The sequence below is a fragment of the Cucumis sativus genome, chromosome 2 (genome assembly GCF_000004075.3).
Source record: "Cucumis sativus cultivar 9930 chromosome 2, Cucumber_9930_V3, whole genome shotgun sequence".
NCBI classification, from domain to species: domain Eukaryota; kingdom Viridiplantae; phylum Streptophyta; class Magnoliopsida; order Cucurbitales; family Cucurbitaceae; genus Cucumis; species Cucumis sativus.
The window spans coordinates 3,971,460-3,991,634 of NC_026656.2; the positions used below are offsets into that span (position 1 = coordinate 3,971,460).

Consider the following 20,175-nt stretch of genomic DNA (forward strand, 5'->3'; position numbering starts at 1 on the left):
TATAATAGGATTTTTTTTAAATGTGTTGTTTTTCACTTATTTAAATTGGTGACTAATTTTAGTTTTTTTCATAACAAAATATTACGTAGAAATTCACAATAAATAATAGAATTCTTGAAAATATTTATAAAATAGTTATGGTGACTTATTACATTACTCATAAATCCTTGTAGGAGTGAAAAACACTTATTAAAATCCAAACAAGTTATTATATAAAGCTTAAACTCTTTAAAATAGTTATATTTCTAAGAATCACTTTATTAGACCAAGCTTAAGTTAAGTCTAAATAACTTCAATATATCAATCTAAGAATAACAAAAAGAAAATGTGGCAGCAATTAGTCTCAAACAAAAAAGTAAGAAAAAACAAATAAAGAGAAACTTCAATCAAAATTAATTTCAACCAAAATTAGGAAGAAGAAAAAACCCTAACATTACATAACCCATAATTGATCACAACTAAAATCGACAAATAGAAACTTCAATCCAATTTATCACAACTAAAACTTGAATCACAATCAAAACTTCAATCCAACTTATCATATCTAATTTTTCATAACAAAAACTTAGAATCTTCGAAATAGACGCACAAGAGACATTTCATACCATAAGAGATACTTGGTGGTAGTGGTGGCAAAGGAGACCAGTGGTCGAAGGTGGCGTCGAATCAGTGAAACGATGAGCGACGGAAAGTGACAGAAATGATCTCAAATGAGGCGCATGGGGAATGGTCGATCTGTCTTATCCTCTTCAACTATTCACATATGTGAAATGTAGATCTAAAAGAGGGTTTTAAAAGCAAACTCCCAATGTTACACAATAAGCGTTGGGTGTTCTCTCTAAATCCTGATGTATATTTTAAGCCATCGAAAACTCCTAGAACGCACATATAATTTGTCGACTATTTTCCTCTCAAATTTCAATTTATACTCTTTAGTTGCCAAGGTCTTGATACGACACCGAGAGTTACACCCTATTCTCAACGCCTATGATATAACGTCGGGAGATATATTGGAACTTTCAACGCCTAATCTTCCGACAACGTTTTTAAACATTGGGAGATCCTCAATTCCTTACACTACAACACCTCTATAAATAGATTAAATTTCATGAGACAAATTTGAATCTTACTCTCATACTCTAACACTACAACAATGTTCAAAATTTCTCTTTTATAAGTCACAATCTTCTCTCGATAAAAAATATATATTGTCGATCTCGCTAGAAGATAGATGTGTCATTTTCATCCAAATTTTGTCATCAACAATGTTATTGTTATCATTTTGAATTATAAACAACATTTAGAATTGAGAGATTTGAACGTTGAGATAATATATTTAAAAGGCTAAAATACAATCAGAACTACTAGAATCATACAAGTACTAAAATGCATGTAAAATTGAAAACGAAATAAAAAATAAAATCGTAAAGCATAAAAAAAAATTAATTAAAAACTGTCCAAACGAAGTATATTTAATATTATAATTCATATTCACATTACATTTCAATTTCATTATTAAGTTGTAAAAAACGAAAAGAAAAGAGAATATTTTATTAAATGTTTTTGCTATAAGTAAATTAACTTTAATAATGGTGTATGACTTTTATTTACTTTGTTAATTTATCTTTTTACCTTTCTATCCACACGTGGCTTTGGCCGGTCGCCTTCCCTTTCTTCTCTCTCACGTTTGGCATTTTTACTCTTACCCTCCAATTTTCTTTTATTTCTTTATTTATATATAATATTCTCTTTTCATTTTTAAAGAAAAAATGTTTCATAAATCATATAAACAAAATTAATTAATTAAGAAATTTTATGATTTGAAGCAATAACCTATCCATGTGTTCTGGCTTGCTTACAAATTATAGATGCTAATATTAATATTAATCTGTACATTTGGGTTAAATTACTTGTACATTGACATGTCCAAAAATATTTTAATCATTGACTAAGTGAGATATTAAATATGGTAATGCACGATAATATTTTATTTATTGTATATTTAATCTAAACTTATTAATTCAAAAGTTGGTGTATATTTAGACATGTATCTTTTTTAAGTCAAATGTTTCAATTTTTTTTATATCCAATTTGTTTTTATGGATAAAAATAAGTAATATTATTTTTATATTATTGGAGAGGGAATTTAATATTTAGTATTCACACATAATGCAAGCGGACATAAAATAAAGTTTGAAAATTGAGTTTCCTATTTAATTTCATTGTTATTGAATATGGACTTCGTGTTCTAAGAGGAATATAGAAAAAAAAAATTGCTATGTATTACAAACCAAAAAAATAGAAAATACATATAAAATATGATAGAAATTTATATTATATCAATATAGATACCGATGCACTTTTATTGGATACAAAATATATTTTTTTTAGAAAATGTTTTGATTTGAAAATGGAAATGGATGTATTTAACTTTTTTTTTAAAAAAAAAGTTTAATGACAAATTTATATGCTATATATAATCAGGTGTAAAATTATGAAAAGCTTGAATATGATGTCAAGCTTTTAATCTTTGTAAGCGCTTCAATGTACAATAGTTTAAGTACTTTTGACTTTAGTGTCTAATCATTTATCACTTTTTGTATTGGTCCCTTAGACTTTATATGTTTAATTTTTGGTATCAGTTTCATTAAATTGAACCTTTAGTCTCTATCAAATATCGTATACAGATAACACAATATGTTCTATTTAGTATTGATAAAGAATAAAAGTTAACTATAGTCTTTAAATAACAAATAACCAAAATAAAACAGACTGTGAAGAAAAAGAATAAAAATGGACAAAAGTTTAATTATATATACAATATTTGTAAAAATATTGTAAAACATCACAATAAATTGTTATACATATCTTTTATGATATAAAATACAAATTGTAATTAATCAAGGTCTATATTAGATCAAAATAATTCATTAAAAAAGTTTTGAAATTTTTGTTTAAAATTATTGTGGTCATGTAAGGTCAGTTATTAATTCAAAAGCTATATATTATTACAACACTAAAATTGTTATATAACAATAATCCTAAAATTACCAAAACAATATCAAAATCCAAACTAAATCATTATACCAAATTTATAAGATACAATATTTGAGGGGAAAAAAAATCTAAAATTCGTGATTTGTTTTCATAATATTATATTTCTCATTCAATAAATTTTGAAATATTTATAAAATAGTTAAAAATAATTTTTGGATGATAGGTATAAATAATAGAATTTAATTATTGATAGATTACAATATCTAGGTTGAATGAATTTAAATTACAATATTGACTGTTAAAATTGAGGGTGTCTATCAACATTTACCATTGATATAATTTAATTTTTTTTATATTTAAAATATAAAAATAAATTTAGTTATGTGTATAAGATATCTAAAATTTGATAGTTGAATCTTATGTTAAATAATAGATTAATGAATTCTGAAATTCTAAATTGATTAATTAATTTGACTATTTATATATATAAATATGTGGGAAAAAATGATTGGAATTTCCAAAATTGAATAAACCATTACGACAGCAAAGCCCCTGGGCTCTTGCTTTGCTTTGCTTCCCTTCGCTTCATTCAAAGTTTCGTACAGCGCCAGACTTTAAAGATAGAACAAGGAGGAGGAAGAAAAAAGCTTTCCCATGGTGGTGGCCGCCATTGAAGAACCTTCATCCTTCATGGCTTTTCCATATTCAAATCAATAGCCAAAGACAGAACCGAACCCACAAGCATAAATCGTTGAAGATTATGAAACACACATAACACACACAAAAGAAAAAAAAAAAACCCCCCGTAGATTTCATCTTCATATATTAATATTTTTTTTTTTTTATATCGAGTATTATCACATTGTTGTAAGGTTTCGTAGAAGTTTTGTCTTATGTCAAGAATCAAATTTCTCTCCTTCATCATTCTCCTCACGTTATCGCTTTTTTGATCATTTTCCACACCTTTCTTTCTTCTGTTGTTACCTGTTTGTTTCCTTCAACCCTAGTGTTTAGGTTTTTGGTTTTGATGATCCGTTGGTTTGTTCCTTTTTTTTCGTGTTCTTCTGAGGAAGTTTGTGAATAAGGACGGAAATCAAGTTATCTTCGTTGAGGATTTTGTGGGGGTGGGGTGGGTCGGTCATTTATTAGTAGGGTTTTACCGGGAGAGACGTTGGAATCAGGCAGATTTTGTTAGTTCTTCGTGGTTATTTTGCTGGGGATTGGGATTTTCGGTTGAAGGTTGTGGGGGTTGCTGTTGAATTGAGTAGTTTTGAAGGTTGGTTGATAAACAAGAACTCTGTAGACGATATTAGCTTCTTTTAGGGATTTTAGATCAGGGTACTTTTAGCAGTGAAGTAACGATTTGAGATTTTGGATTTTAGTTTAGGGCTAAGGTTTTTAATGCTTGGGATTCTAAAGTTTAGCAGCAACGGCGGAGCGTAATCTGGAAGAACGGTTGATTTGACTTTCCTTGCCGTGCCTCCGCCGTAGACGACGGATTGGTTCATCACTTTTCTTTGTGAAAAAGAAAGGTTTAATTTGGCTGCTTAATCTTGTCGGTCTTCATCCTGTGGTTGAGATTCTTCGTTGTGGATAAGATGAGCTCAAGCGTGACAGATTCTGGTGCAAATAGCGGCAAGTTGCTGGTTCATGTTTCTGAAAATGGACATTCATTTCAGCTTGACTGTCACGAGGGTATGCTGGTTGAGGATGTGATGCGTTTGATTGAGTCGGTCACTGGGATTAACTGTAATGATCAAGTTATTCTCTCTTTGGATGTTAGACTTGAATCGCAGAGACCCCTTTCGGTTTACAAGCTTCCAGCTGATGATCGGGAAGTTTTTTTGTTTGATCGATGCAGGCTACAAAGCAATTCGCTTCCGCCTCCACCGGAGCAGATTGATATCCTTGATCTTGTTGAGCCGCCATCACCTTCCTCTTCTCAAGATTCCCATCCTTTAGATGATGCATCAGACCCTGCTTTGAAAGCTTTGCCTTCTTATGAGCGTGAGTTCCGTTACCATTATCACAAAGCTCATATGATATACAGTAGTACAATGATGAAATATGAATGCTGTGAGAGGCTTTTGCGAGAGCAGAGGGTTCAAGAGAGAGCTATAGAAGTTGCAAGGGGTAATTTGGATCAATACTATAAAATGATTACTCAGAACTACACAGATTTCATGAAGCGCTATTCGCAGCAGCATCGTATTCATTCTGATTTGTTGATGAATTTGGATAGAGACATTGGGAAATTGAGGTCTGTTAAGCTTCATCCTGCCTTACAAACAGTCAACCGCAAGTGCTTACTGGATTTTGTAAAGGAAGATAATTTGCGGAAATCAGCAGAAAATTGCAGCAGTTCGCACAGCCAGTTTGAGAACAAAGTTTTTCAATTTAAGGACATATTCAACGAGGTTAAGCGGAAAGTTGAGGATTTGTTTTCCAGCAGGGCTTCTTTCTCTATAAAAAATTTGGAACTGAATATAAAGGATCATCAGCGGTATATCAGCGACCAAAAGAGTATAATGCAGTCCTTGAGGTTAGCTTCTATGTACTTCTGCCATAGCTCAAGCATCCACACCGTCCATACTACTACCATCTGGTTTTGTCCTTGGCGTGTGAATTCAATACTTTTTTCTTTTTTCACTTATGTTTTATCATCTGGTTTTACCATTACCATCCCCCTCCCAATTAAAATTTTACCTTTTTTTCTTTTTTCCTCGATCCTCTCTCTGTATATTCAATACTTTATCACTTATGTTTGTAAGTTCTTTTTAGATGGTGACGATAGCTACTTCAATCTCGTGTTCATGTATCTGGTACAATCTGAAATTATGTCTATTACAGTAGTTTTTTTGACATAGAAATCATCTCTGTTGCAGTAGTTATTAACTGTTCTAATGTGTTTGGGAGGTTGCTAGGTTTAATACTTCCTTGCAGGCGTTGGTCCCCCCTCCTCCCCAATCCTCTCTTCGTGTATTCAATACTTATTTCTTATGTCTGTCACTTCTTTCTTATATTGATGATATTAGTTACTTTAATCCAATGATTCATGCATCTGATAAAATTGGAATATTGTTCATGTTACACATCTAATACACTAGTTTTTAACTGTTGAAGTGTATTTGGGGATCGCTACGGTGGACGTTTTTCATTGTGTTTTTGTAATTATGAGCATGGCCTTGATTTATTGAATTGGAGTCATTTTCTGTAGTTAGGATTAGACTCTCTTTTATTATTTTTCTTTTCTATTTTGTGTATTCTTTCATTTCTCTCTCCCCATCAGCATGGTTTTTACACAAAAAAAGTTCAAAAAAAACTGTGTGGTGTGTTGACAATGACTCTAAAGTTTTGCTTGTTCATAATAATGCAGCAAAGATGTTGACACTGTAAAGAAACTGGTGGATGATTGCTTATCTTGTCAGTTATCTTCCTCACTTCGCCCTCATGATGCGGTTTCGGCCTTAGGTCCTATGTATGACGTCCATGACAAAAATCATCTGCCAAGAATGCAAGCTTGTGATCGTGCAGTTTCCAAACTACTTGATGTTTGTAAGGATAAAAAGAATCAAATGAACAACTTCTTGCACTATTACATGCAAAAGATCGCTTATAACTCTTACATCATCAAAGATGTCAAATTACAATTTCCTGTTTTTAAAGAGGCGATGGGGCGTCAGGATGACCTATTTATGGACCTAAAGTTAGTGCGAGGGATTGGTCCAGCCTATAGAGCTTGTCTTTCTGAAGTTGTGAGAAGGAAAGCTTGCATGAAGCTTTACATGGGTATGGCTGGTCAAATGGCTGAAAGGCTTGCAAGAAAGAGGGAGGATGAAGTTAGAAGGCGTGAGATGTTTCTGACGGAACATGGTGGATACTTTCCAAGAGATGTGATAGAATCCATGGGACTAAATGATATTCCTAACCCGTGTGATGTCCATATATCTCCTTATGATGAATGTTTGATTGATGTTGGTATCTTAGACCTTGACCGTTATGCCCCTGAGTACTTGTTAGGATTCCCTTGGAAGAACGAGAAGCAAGGAATCACTAAGGACTCCTCTATAAAGTCGATTGGAGCTTTGAGTTCTGGTGAGGCTGAAGAAAGTTCGAAGGATACCTTTGAGAGTTATGGGTCTGGTGAGCTTGTTGAAGGTTCTGAGTTAATAGAGATTGCTGGAACCAGCAAGTTGGAAGTTGAAAATGCAAAATTGAAAGCTGAACTTGCGTCTGCTTTAGCCACGATATGTTCATTTTCTTCTGAATATGATTTAAGTGACGATAGCAAACTTGACAGTGTCTTAAAGAATGCTGCTGAGAAAACAGCTGAAGCCCTGCGTCTTAAAGATGAGTATGGAAAACAACTTCAACGAATGCTTAAAACTAAGCAAATGCAGTGTGAATCATACGAAAGACGCATTAAAGAGTTGGAACAAAGACTGTCAGACCAGTATGTGCAGGGGCAAAGTCTCTCAAGTAATGTGGTGTCTGATTTTTCAGTTTCGGCTGTAAAGAGTGGTGATTGCAAACCACAAATCTTAGGTGGTCCAGAAGCCCCTGCACTTTGTGTATCTACTTCAGAGCCAATGGATGAGGTTTCTTGCATCTCAAATTCACTAGATGTTAAGCTGGGGCTCTTTGCTGAACAACCTGGCAGAGTGCGTGAAGCAGTGGATGAAAATATGTTGGATTCCCGTGGTGATCAGAATCCTCATTTGGATTCCTCAATGATGGAACCAAATCGTGAAGAATTTCAAGACAATGATAAATATGTTAGAGATAAAGTAGCAGGGCAGATGGGAATATCTCTGACGAACAGTTCCACAGCTGAGAGCATGCCTCGGTCTCTGAATGTCTTACCTTGTGAAACAGTAGAAAATCCCAATTTGGAATCTAATATTCCAAATGGCCTTCTGCTGGAGTTGCAAAATGCGCTTGCAGACAAGACCATTTTGTTGAGTGAAACTGAAACCAAACTTAAAGGTTCTTTGGAGGAGGTTGTCGTACTGAAGAGAGATTTGGAAGCTAGTAGGAAACTTCTTGATGAATCTCAGGTACTAATTTATTAAGTAACGACCCTTGGCTCTGCTCTAGACCATGGGCCTTTTGATCGCCTCTTAAAGATTTATCTCACTTGGAGCTTTGTTTATAACTAGTGACCAATGCTTTGACAGCCTTGCGTTCATTTTTACCATTTCTGTGACTTCTAGCTTTCTCTCATATGTTTCTCACTTTTATCCAGCCAACTATTTCCTTTCTTTTTATTATGCATGGATCCTCTAGCCCTGTTGTCTTGGTATTATTCAGTCTTGATTTACATGAACAACCCTACAAATGGACAAGATGGAGGTTAGATTAATATTGACTCTGAACCCAATTCGTTAGATCACCTTACTAATTTATATTAGGGATTTTTAAGCATATTAAATTAATTGTATCAGAATGGTTGTCATTGTGACCAAATTCTAGGTCTCTTGGGGAAATTTGTTAGAAGCAGTCTTTTGAATCTGGATATAACTTTGGATGATCATGGTATTTCGTTTTGCTCCACTCTCAAATATTGGGGGTGTGGATAGATGCTGTCGATTTGTCTGCCTCCATTAGTTTCTAAAATTTTTAAATTGGAGAAGAACCATCTCTTCTTCATTGCAAGTTTAAAAGCAGCTGCTGGAATCAGCTAGTAGAAACGTTTTATATTTCATGGGTTTTCCCAAACCAGATTGGGGAAGGGGAGCGATGATCCAGCTGTTTGTTGTGACTTACCGATGGGAATTAACCCCATAGCTTTTTGTTTAACTCTTCCAAAACTAGTCAAGGTAACTTATTTGAAAAGAACCAACAATACTTTTAGGACAAACTAGGGATTTGATTGACGTTTAATTGTAGGTATTCTAATTTTTAATACATGTCAGCTGTGAAGCTTTTCAGCAGTAGCATGTTTGTGTTTGGGGGATATCTTATCCCTCTCCCCTTTTCTTGTTTATAGCGAAAATGTCCAGCTGATCAGTGTCCTGTTGGAAAGCGAGGAATTAAGTATTTCGTGATTATATTTTATCCCTCTGCTTTATCTTTCTGGAACTGTGCCTGTGACCCTTAATCCTTACCTAGCAGTCGGACACGGATGCGTTCCAACACACTATAAAGTGTGTTTGAATTGAATTTTATGTTAATTTACAAATTTGGTCCCTACAATTTTCGGGTTGTATCTATTTGGTTCTTGAACTTTCAAACATGTGCTGTATGTTCCTAAATTTTCAATCTTATGCCTAGTAGGTCCTTGAAAAATTCAAATATAATCCAATATGTACATGTCACTTTTCTTTATCCTTGCCTCTTCATGAATTGGAAGTTCCATTTCAGTCCTTTTTGCTGTTATATCTTTAAGAACAGAAGTTGCCAAGAATTTGGAGAACAAATCCTTTTTCAAGAGAACCTGCCCATTTGTCATTCTGAAATATTGTCCATACTCCTTTCTCGACCTTAACAACAGATGATCCCTAAATAAGGAATATAAATTTGGTGTGACAAAGAGGTATTATTCTTATTAGAACTCATGTCCACAACTCACAAGGACTTCTGAAAACCAATCGTTCACTTGCCTGGACAAACAAATTGGGTGGTGGGCCTAATTCTCCCAAAATGAAAGACCAGCCTCCGTAAGCCAAACATGCATTGGAGGAAAGAGTTAGTAGAAAATTTCCCTCTCCTTAGAATATAAACAGAGCCATTGATAAGTGGCACAAAATCTACGTACGAAATAAGTTGGCCAGTTTGCTAAGCTGGAGAGTAACTGTCACTCCTTGATAAACATTTTTTGTCATTTTGTTTTTGCATTGGAAGGTCAGTTTCTAAAATAAAATAAAAAATCAGTTTGTCTTTGTCAAGCTTCCCCAGGATTCTTCACTACCTCACAGGTGTGAATTTTTGTTATATTTAATGTGTTGGCTGATCATTGTGAGTATAATATGTAATGTTTATAAATTTCTGTAAAAAAGTCCTCTTTTCTCGGAACAATCTCTTAGAAAACTTCTAGAATTTGTTAATTTTTAAAATTGTTATTATATGTATAATCTAGTCTTCATATTTCTATTGTGAGTAGATAAAAAGACTTCAGTCGTTTTCCCATTCACCAATAAAGTTCCAGAGGACTGCCTTCAACGCCAATAATACCGTGCCCACCTGCGAAGTGAATGAATTATTTGATATTCAATAATTAAAAACTTTAATGCATCTGGAATCCTAGATTATCATTGGTGTAGGCTTTCCGGTATCTCCTTTTAACTACCATGGTTTTTTTAAACAGATTTCATTGATATATGAAATGAAAGGAGCTTAAAGAGCTTTCATCATACCATAGTTTTCTGTTGATGGTTAGTTAGTTTTCAGTTTCCATGAGTTCTGAGTTGGATTGCTTACAGCGGAAGCCCAAGATTAGTTTTACGTTACTATACCTGTGATTTGTCTAACTGTGGTTTTTCATTTCTATTTTAGTTTTCATTCATCATGATCAATAATTTTTTTCCACGTCAATGCAGATTTTTGTTTAAGGTTTTTGTGATCATTGTAAATCATTCTTTATCCATCCTCGCAGATGAATTGTGCCCACTTGGAGAATTGTCTGCATGAAGCGAGAGAGGAAGCTCAAACCCATCTTTGTGCAGCTGCTCGTAGGGCTTCAGAGTATACTGCACTTCGTACATCAGCTGTGAAGATGCGGGGCCACGTTGAAAGACTAAAATCTTATGTTTTTGCTCCGAATGGAGCGGCTGCTTTTGCTCATTCGTTACGCACTTTAGCACAATCTTTAGCCAAGTAAGTCGCTTTTTTCTTTCTTTCTTTTTTTTGCTTAGTTACTGGTTTCCAAACCATTCCCCTTACCCACACTAAAAGGAGAGGAGCAAATGCCACCTTATACCTAGTATTCCGTTGTTTTTCTACATGCAAATGAATGCATTTCTGCTCTTTCAATTTTTTTCTTTAAATATTCATGTGTTTTAAAATGCGCTTGTACTGTGGTGTGCAATCCTCCTAGTTATAAGATTTATTTATTATCATTTTCTACAATACGTAGAGTCGAATCTCTAACCTCGAGCTTGATACTAGTTGATAAGCTATTGGTCATTTTTTTTATAGTTATGAGATTTAGTTCTAGAACTATGAACAATATGTAGAGTCGAATCTCTAACCTCGAGCTTGATACTAGTTGATAAGCTATTGGTAATTTTTTTTATAGTTATGAGATTTAGTTCTAGAACTATGAACAGCAAATTTCATTTTATTTACCTTTACATTTAATTCTGAATTCTAAAGATCTTGTGTTTCAAGTATCCTTTTTATGAAATGTTTTATCAGTTATTTATTTAATTAATGAAACTTACCTAGAATTCTATTAGTTCTGGCAGTGACAATGAAAATGATGGCACAAATGAATTCCGGCAATGTATCTGGGCTATAGCAGAAAGAGTTGGACATTTGGTCAAACAACACGAGAAATACGCAAAGCTTGAAGCTACCAACGAACAACTTGTCAAGGAACTGGAAGAGAAGAAAGAGCTTGTTAAAACTTTATACACAAAGCATCAACTCGAGAAGCAGGTAATCTGTTTGAATATGTTGTTGGTTTAAGTTCAGGTTCAGATTGCTCATAATCTGGATCGATATACTGAATTGAATTGCGCCATCTTACAGGCAAACAAGGAGAAGATTTCTTTTGGTCGAATGGAAGTCCATGAGATTGCTGCATTCGTTAGGAATGCAGCTGGGCATTATGAGGCAATTAATCGTAATTGCGCCAACTACTACCTGTCTGCTGAATCCGTGGCTTTATTTGCTGACAATCTCCTAACTCGTTCTAACTACATTGTTGGGCAGATTGTCCACATTGAACACCAAACTGTGAAACCATCACCGCCTTCTCCTCGGCGTGATCATGGTACGGTGGATCAAACTGATTGTGTGATCTCCGACTCGGGGACTGACAGGTTGACCTTGAATTCAGGTTTATCTTCGAACCCATACGGTCTCCCGGTCGGGTGTGAATATTTTATAGTGACCGTAGCGATGTTACCGGATACTGCTATTCATTCAACAGCTTCCTGATCCCTGCAAACAACAGAGTCTGACATGATGGAAGATCCCAAGTGTACATATCAATAACATTGAAGAACAATTGTTGGGAGGTGAACCTTTATTTTTCTTTTGTACAAAATGATGGTGGAATGAGTTTTTAACCCCTCACTTTATACCCATCTCTCTATGTAAATATTTTAAAACACTTTTTTAAGTGTTGAAAACTGTGAATATTATTGCCACCTACTCTTCTAGTTTGACACTACTTTGATGACTTCATATCTATATATAAATATTAGTTCAAAATGCCAATGCTCAGCTAATTTCTCATACCCATGTCTTCATCAAAATCTTATTCTCTCTTGGATTTTACAAGTTTTTCCGGGACTCCTTTTACTTTTCTGATTCTGCCTCTTGATTTTTTGAATGGATGGCCTCTTCGAGATTGTGTTTTTGACCGACGACTTGTCGCTCACAAAAGTATGAAATCTAACCTCGTAGTGTTAAGGATGACATCTCTATTACAATAACCTTGTAGTGTTAAGGATGACATCTCTATTACAATGCCAGTACGTTCGTGATGATCTTACATTTTATAACAGTTTGTTGGAATTTTTCATGTGATATATTTATTGCCATGTGTAGATTCCTCAAGCAATCTACCAATTCTATCACAATTTTTCATGAATATAGGTGGAAAAAACTCAGATTGTCATATCGTGTTAAGACTATAATAGATATGGTATGCAACAAAGTTAGAAAAAAACTGTTAAGAATCTCCCACTAAGATATCATTCATCCAAAAAGATTGTACACGTGTTGACAATAATTTTACAAAGTGGAAAGATATAAATAATGGTCGACAGGACCTCGCATCTTATCTCTTTGGAATCTTTTTTTTTAAAATGATAATATTATGATGGAATTTGGGTGGGGCATGACCTTCACTTTATCTCTTCCTAATCTAAAAAATGTACTAATACAAACAAGTAACTAAAAAGCAAAATTACAAACAAAATACGAATGTCAAGTAAAGTATAACTGAGAAGATATGTAACCATAAGTATCTCTTGGTATTCTTGGTTTTATCTTTGTAAATTCTCTGACGCTGGATAAATTTAGGGACTTACTCTCGGCTTTTCCCCACACATCCTAATCCCTTTGAATTTATTCTATCAATTGGACATGATATGTCTTCCTAAACCAGAATCATTCGTCACTCCACTATAATTGTTTGCCATCTCCATCAACCATAAATGAGATTTGGTCTAAACAAAAGGTTATACTTTCTACTTTTACAATGGTAAGTCAACAATCATAAACACACTTCTTAATAAGTCAGCCTGGAAAATTAGTATAGGGATATTTAGTTGGCTAAGTTGTTTTAACATTGATAGTTCTGGAAAATATGTTCAGGTAAATGATTGGGTTAAATATACTCTCTTTTATTTCAAATTTTTGAGTTAGTTATCATACGATTTAGTAGAAAATTTTGATTGTGTTAGTGCACTTTGGTTGCATTTGAGATTTTGATTGATTAGGAAACAGCTTCAACTCTTTTTAGAATTTGGCAACAATAATTATAAATTAATTTAATAGAAGATTTTGTTTTTTTTGTTTTTTGTTTTTTTTTTTTTTTAAAGTTGGTTTGTAAAAGAAGTTTTTTTGATAAAGTGTTAAAATTACTTAAATAAAGAATTCAATTATTATTTTTTTACTTTCAAACTAAAATTGATGAAAAACAGATCTCAGTGTAAGTATTCGTATCCAATAATGGATTAATAGACGATAATCTGTTGTGTTTATGTATGTTTATAAGACAACAAAAGTATTAGTTTAGGAATACATCTATTTTATAATGAAATTAATAGATGAACACAACACATAACAGAAATAAAATTAATAGATGATAATTTGTTGTGTTTATGTGTTACTTATAAGGCAACAGAGGGATAGACATATCATTGATTGAAATGTCAAACACGAATATAACTAGTTATGTTCATGTGTAATGTCAAACACTGATTTACAAATATAACAATGGATATTTCAACCCTTAGCCATATGTATCCTCTCTTCTTCCATATGATATTCTCTTTTCTACTCCAAGAAATTAGAAAATGAACAGGAACATGTTGGACAAGCATTGCAGCAAAATATGTAGCTAATTTCGTTTCAAATTGTATAACCTCTACAATGGATTGATTCATCAAGGGTTATTCCATTTACAACTTATGTAAGTTGGTTTCATAACATTACATGGGAAAGAATTGAAACAGATGTAGACATACATAAAATTGCCTAAATACATGAAATTACACACATAGGATTCTTCATCAATATATATTTCAGAATCCCATGAAGATTTACTCATCTGCTTGTAAATCGTCTCGACGCCGATTTCTGAAGCAATGTACAGAGAAACATTTCAGCCAGAGACGTCAACTTTAACTTTAGCTTTCACTATCTTCTTCTGAGATATTGAACAAAAACTTTGGGATAGAAGTGATTCGAGGAAGATGCAACAGCAATTCACCAAATGAATCCTTCCTAGACATACCAACTGCCTGCTTAGTGCCCGAGTTATCTTTTACGTCCTCGCCGAAAGCTTTGACATCTCCCCTTAATATGTTACCAACTTTATCGTTCTTCCTACTGTCGGGTCCTTCGACTCGACTTTCATCGTTGAACAGTGAGTTCTGAGTTGTGGGATTGGCTGGATCCTTTTGCAAGAGACAACAGAGAGAATTGACCCTTTTCATGAGAGATTTCTCATCAGAAGTTGTGGATTGGTTGTCGTTCAGGAGATATTGTGTAATGTCTTCTAGTATGTCTTGGTATTCTGGTCCTTGATTGGCAAATGACGAATTTGCTGCTGTCATCTGCTCTGAAATGCAGTGCCCAATGTGGTTCACGAGATCACTCATTGACATGGACGGGTGGAGCCCGGGCACTTTCATTTGTTCCCAATTCCTTGGGCTTCTAGAGCTACCAACTTCAAAATTTGCACTTGCTTCGGCTGGTACAAGATTCCATCTTTAATCAATAACAAAGGAAGAGCACAGATATTTTGGAAACAAACAAACATTTGGTTGGACTAATTCCTGACGAAATCCTTGCAAAAGGTACAACTCAAAGATTCCAGAAAGAAATTGGCAAGAGATATGGACGGAAAAGGAATATTGACCATTCAACTCATGATGTTGACACCATGTGATTTTTTTTGGACTCACAGGACATTTTGCAAGTGACACGATTTTGCACTAAGAATTCATGAACTCAAAAATAAAGAAAATGTTTTCCTTTTGTCCTTAAAATTAAGTAGAATGAACACATCATTCAACCATGACAATACACATAATCATAAACAAAAATATGTTGTCATGTGGTGTGGCATGGAAAACAGATATTTCCAGTATGTAATCCTTTTGATAGCAAAATCCATTTAAACTCACAAGCTATATAAGACATTTGTTGTCAAGTATGGATGATAAGGATGCTAGATTGCTGGGCTACCCTTCGTTCATCCTCGCTCTTTTTTCCATTTATAAATATAGAAAACTAGAATTATTGGTTAAAATATCTCAAATGTTGGCTATTCAGTTAACATATCTTCAATGTTAAAGAGATTCTCTATATTGGGCCCTATTCTATATTACTTTTTAACTTATTCAATTCAATAATATTCTAATAACAAGATACAAAAGAAGAACAATAATAAAAAAAATATATATTAAAACATATCCACTAAAACGCATATAAAAAATAGCAAATCAATAAGTTGTCACCTGAACAAGGTGATGGTGCTTCTTGAGAGTGATGCTCTACAGTCGTACAAGTAGAGTCTTGTTGTTCTATCTTCAGGGATGATTGCTGAGGAGATGGCGAGGTACCATCTGTCAGAACAGATACGATTGATCCTTTACTATTTTCTGCTTGGTGTTCTGGATCCTCAAAAACAGACACTCTTCGTTCGAAATATGGTGAATCCAAAACTATCTCTGGTTGTCGGCTTAAGAAGTTAAGACGCATATCACACTGAATTAGCTTTTCAAAGTGTTTGTTCAACAATCCTTGAGGACATTGCAGAAAATGTTGCCTAAAAATCACAAAATTAGATTTCTGTAATGATTTTCATTCCTACAAGATGGAAAGTAACCAGCAAAAAGAAAATTAAATGGCCAAAGACAGAGTTCATGCACCCAAGATATGAAAAATGAAAACCCAGTCAGCACTTGAAGAAAATGAGATGAAAGAATAAAGAAATGACAATCTAATCTAATTCTCCCATTCAACCATCTCAGAAATGATATATCAAAACAGAGGTTCCTCTACTAAAAAATTTATGCACAAAAGACATGAAGAGTCTATTCTATAGACAGACTTCTACCACTGATTATCACTGAGAAGTAAATTTAAACACAGAGCACAAAAAGGAAAGTGTAAGGCATAGCATTTTAGTCTTCAAAGATGGTAAAATCACAAGTAATACCTGTGAACAGTAGCCTGGCCATCGGTAAAGTCAGCAGTCGCCTGCCATAAAGTGTGTTTTCTTGGTTGAGGGTTTGTTTCCCTGAAGAAAAGGGGCTGCCTAGCCAACTACATAAAAGAAAAATAAAATAAAATAGGCTGCCATAAAATAAATACAAGAAGTTTCCCAAATAACTCTCATGTCTTTCAAAAAGAGAAAGCAAGCAAATAAGGCATTAGGCAAAAATAAGAAGTGCTTACCACCACATTCAGAGTACCAGGCCCATTATCAGGACAGTTGGCCTTTAAGGCCATGATATCAGACCACTGGATTTCTATTTTACTCTTCAACCCACCTTCAAGAATTTCCCAAACAAGCTTGTGCTTAGCAAAATAACATTTTGCCACCAAATCACCTTCATATCTTGATTTATACTGTCGAAAATACATGACCTCAATTACTTAATATCCACACCATTTAAAAATGATTAAATACACAAGGGAGATGCATAGATTGTACCTCCCAACCACCAATCCTTAGAAGCGATGCAGGAAAGTTTGAAGCTTTCAACTTATCAGTAGAGGAAGGAATGACAGTGCCTTTATTTTCCTTTTTCAATGAAGAGTTAAAGCTTTCACATTCCGCCACATCGCTTGAAGCAGCAGTCGATTGTGAAAGCTTCATTTGAATTAGATCCAACAATGAAGGGCTCTTCCTCAACCGTAAACCAAGAGGACTAGGCTCATCAAGCGGATTATATTGTGAAGGCGGTACAGCAAAATCATCGTTACCATCACTTTGTTGCTTCAAGTTTGGCAAGATCATGCAAAAACAACAAACAAAAATGGCCAAAATCATTTCAACTGACGAGAAAATCACAATTTGAAATAAAAATTTCAACCGTAACTCTTCAACAATCAAAAGTGCATCATCTCACCCCTAAAAAACAAATGGAATAGCAAAAAAAGAAAAAATAATACAGAAGATCAATCTCCGTTAAAAAAAAAAAGTTAATAAATAATAAACTTCAACGTTGAAATGCATAACATTCAGTAGTCAAAATAGTACCAAGTATTAAAAAAAAATCTCTCAACCCCAAAATTTCTTCGTAACCAAGCAGAAGAAAAACCAACACCACATACCGGAGAATCCGTCGTCACCGTTTTCAATCGCTTGGGGAAGGGACCATGGTCCTCTTCAAGAGAGTCTTCGATCTCCAGTTTCACCGGTACCTTGTCGCGAAAGGACGCCATATCGGGCTCAAGAGAATGATTCCCGGATTTCATCAACTGCACCATCAAAACTCTTGCTCTTGTTCGACCCTTTTTTCAGATACCGAAAATTGAAACAAATGGCCAAAGAAATCCAAAATAGAGCTTCAAAACGAATACAAGAATGAAGAAACCCTAGAACGACGATCTGTGACCAAAATGGATAGGAAATACGAAAGACGACGGAGATTCTGAAAGCTCCACAGAAAAATTTATTTTTTATTTTTTAAAATTTAATTTTATTAATTTTAAATAAATTAAGAAAAATAAAAGGGAGAGAGAGAAGAGAAAAAAAAAAAGGATAAATATAGAGAGAGAGATTTTGGGAGAGAAAAATCATAACGCCGTCCGGGTCGGGTTGGCGGAGTCTAATTTGACGGCGACATTCACGTGCGATGGCACGTGCGCTTGGATTATAAATAGTTAATTTGTCTTTGTCATATATATATTTATATATTTATAATATGGTAATATTATTTATTATTTTAGTTCTCCTCATGGTCCCAAACATTTTATTATTGTTTTTCTTTCCCTATGCTTCATGCATTTATATTCTTTTTCCTTTACTTCACCACATACGTATATTTCACGACTTGTATTCTACAAATTATAAATGTTAAGTTCAAATAAGTTTTTTTTGCTAATTTGGATATGAAAATTTAAGTAGATGACAAATTATAAACGGAATGTTTAAAAAGTGTATTATATTGTTCTTTTTCATTTCTCAAATTTGTCGTTTTTTAATGTATGGAGTATGTCATTTAAGTATTAGTAGTGTATCAATGACATTAAGTGTATCAGATTTATTAGTATTTTTTTATATTTTATGGATGAGGTTGTTTTTTGTCATTTTTTTCAAAAGTAATAAATTTGAGCTATCGGCTTAATTTTTAAAATTTATGTTATCGAGTGGTAAGAAGTTCCTTTATAAATTGCATTTGAAATCATTTTTTTAAAGTATGTTATAGGTATGTTCTAAATGAGAAAATTAACTTCAAACTAGTTTATTATGATGTAATTTATCTTTAAATTGTTTGTTATTAAATAATATTTGTGATCTAAATGTAAAATAAAACATGAATTTAACTAAAAGAATAAAAGGGAAAAAAAATGAAAGAATTTTATTTAAAAAATAGAGTTAAGTTTTAAATTATGCATTTAATTCAATGGGACCATAATTTCCTTATTAAATATTATAACTCAATGAGCTCCACTCACTTTGCTTTCACACCCTAGCAACCTAAGAGTTCTTCTTTTTTTTTCATTTACTCTTTTTATTGTGAGATTTTGAGTCAAAACTTTCTTTTAAAAAAATACTAAGTGGACAATTGAAGAGTTTAGATTTCTTCCAAATGTTTATATATGTATATAAAAAATCATGGGTAGTTTTCTAATAAAAAAAGTTTTTCAATTGAAGTGTAAAAGACATCACATTTTGACTAAATTTTAGTTTATTTATAGTATATTGATATCTTTTACTAAAGTTTTTCATACTTATATCTAAAAATTTGCAAGGTATAGTATTTATTTTTGTATTGAACTCTTGATTATATCACTATACCCTAAACTTGGTTAATTATTGCACTTTTCATCCTAAACAAAACAAAGTACCTGTTTTTATTTTATAGTAGGCATTTGTTTAAAAGAAATATTATCACCTAACTTGACACAAAATTAGTAGAGTAAAAATAGCATTAGTATTTATTTTTTAAAAAAGAATTACAAATTATATTTAGAGTTTAATTTGGTCGAAATTAAAAGTTGAGGTGAATAGGGTTTTTACACATGAATGAAACCTTTCAACTAAGTGGATCCAATTAAGCAAATTAATGAAGTTTTTGCTAATAAGTAATTTACACAAGTGGTTCATACAAATGCATTTACCTCCAAATGTCTTATAATGTCATATACAGAAAGTCAAACACAAGTTGTAGCAATTAATTTTATGCAATGAACTATATCAACAAATTAATTGTAAAACTAAATAGGAAAAGAATAGAGAAATTGACACGACAATTGTATAGTGGACCAACCAACGTCCACTTCCCAAGTTTCTCTTGGGTATGTCACTAAATTTGTTGACTCTTTCTATGGATTAGAGATAATCAATACACTTCTCTTTTTACAAGTTCAAGGATAAATCCAATCGTTTCCACGGATCACAATCAAACGGTCATAAATGACTTCTCATTTAGTGATGGATTTGGAAATGAAGGACAAGAAAATGAAAACTCTCTCAACTCATTTAGTGATACCAAAAAGCTAACAACACCCTAATTGTACTAAAGATCAATAATAGATACATATAGCTTTTTTATAGAGTACACAAAAATTAAAAATGATAATCAATAGGGTATATAATTA

The 20,175-nt window shown here is 33.2% G+C and overlaps 2 protein-coding genes across 3 annotated transcripts; one reads left to right on the top strand and one right to left on the bottom strand.

Annotated features, from left to right (window-relative positions):
* Window positions 1-3,520: 3,520 nt before the first annotated feature.
* Window positions 3,521-12,399, top strand: LOC101216810 (autophagy-related protein 11). 2 transcript variants are annotated; one of them, XM_004144671.3, is made up of 5 exons: window positions 3,521-5,539; window positions 6,374-8,054; window positions 10,592-10,812; window positions 11,394-11,595; window positions 11,689-12,399. In XM_004144671.3, the coding sequence occupies exons 1-5, from the start codon at window positions 4,596-4,598 to the stop codon at window positions 12,097-12,099; spliced, it is 3,459 nt and encodes a 1,152-aa protein (XP_004144719.1). In that variant the 5' UTR covers window positions 3,521-4,595; the 3' UTR covers window positions 12,100-12,399. The 2 variants fall into 2 exon arrangements, with proteins under 2 accessions (XP_004144719.1, XP_011648903.1); XM_011650601.2 differs by having other exon boundaries at window positions 11,403-11,595.
* A 1,816-nt stretch (window positions 12,400-14,215) lies between these two features.
* LOC101216574 lies at window positions 14,216-18,042 on the bottom strand. The gene is made up of 6 exons (XM_004144670.3): window positions 17,683-18,042; window positions 17,060-17,344; window positions 16,801-16,974; window positions 16,562-16,668; window positions 15,858-16,168; window positions 14,216-15,088 (listed from the first exon to the last, which is right to left on the bottom strand). The coding sequence occupies exons 1-6, from the start codon at window positions 17,836-17,838 to the stop codon at window positions 14,523-14,525; spliced, it is 1,599 nt and encodes a 532-aa protein (XP_004144718.1). The 5' UTR covers window positions 17,839-18,042; the 3' UTR covers window positions 14,216-14,522.
* Between the last annotated feature and the right edge of the window lie 2,133 nt (window positions 18,043-20,175).

Excerpts from the sequence above, each read along its gene's own strand:
- LOC101216810 (XM_004144671.3), top strand. The coding sequence starts at position 4,596 with ATGAGCTCAAGCGTGACAGATTCTGGTGCAAATAGCGGCAAGTTGCTG. Across the intron at positions 8,055-10,591 it reads AACTTCTTGATGAATCTCAG|ATGAATTGTGCCCACTTGGA; the intron begins GTACTAATTTAT and ends CCATCCTCGCAG. Across the intron at positions 10,813-11,393 it reads TTAGCACAATCTTTAGCCAA|TTCTGGCAGTGACAATGAAA; the intron begins GTAAGTCGCTTT and ends GAATTCTATTAG.
- LOC101216574 (XM_004144670.3), bottom strand. The coding sequence starts at position 17,838 with ATGGTGCAGTTGATGAAATCCGGGAATCATTCTCTTGAGCCCGATATG. Across the intron at positions 16,669-16,800 it reads CTGGTACTCTGAATGTGGTG|TTGGCTAGGCAGCCCCTTTT; the intron begins GTAAGCACTTCT and ends TCTTTTATGTAG. Across the intron at positions 16,169-16,561 it reads GGCCAGGCTACTGTTCACAG|GCAACATTTTCTGCAATGTC; the intron begins GTATTACTTGTG and ends TGTGATTTTTAG.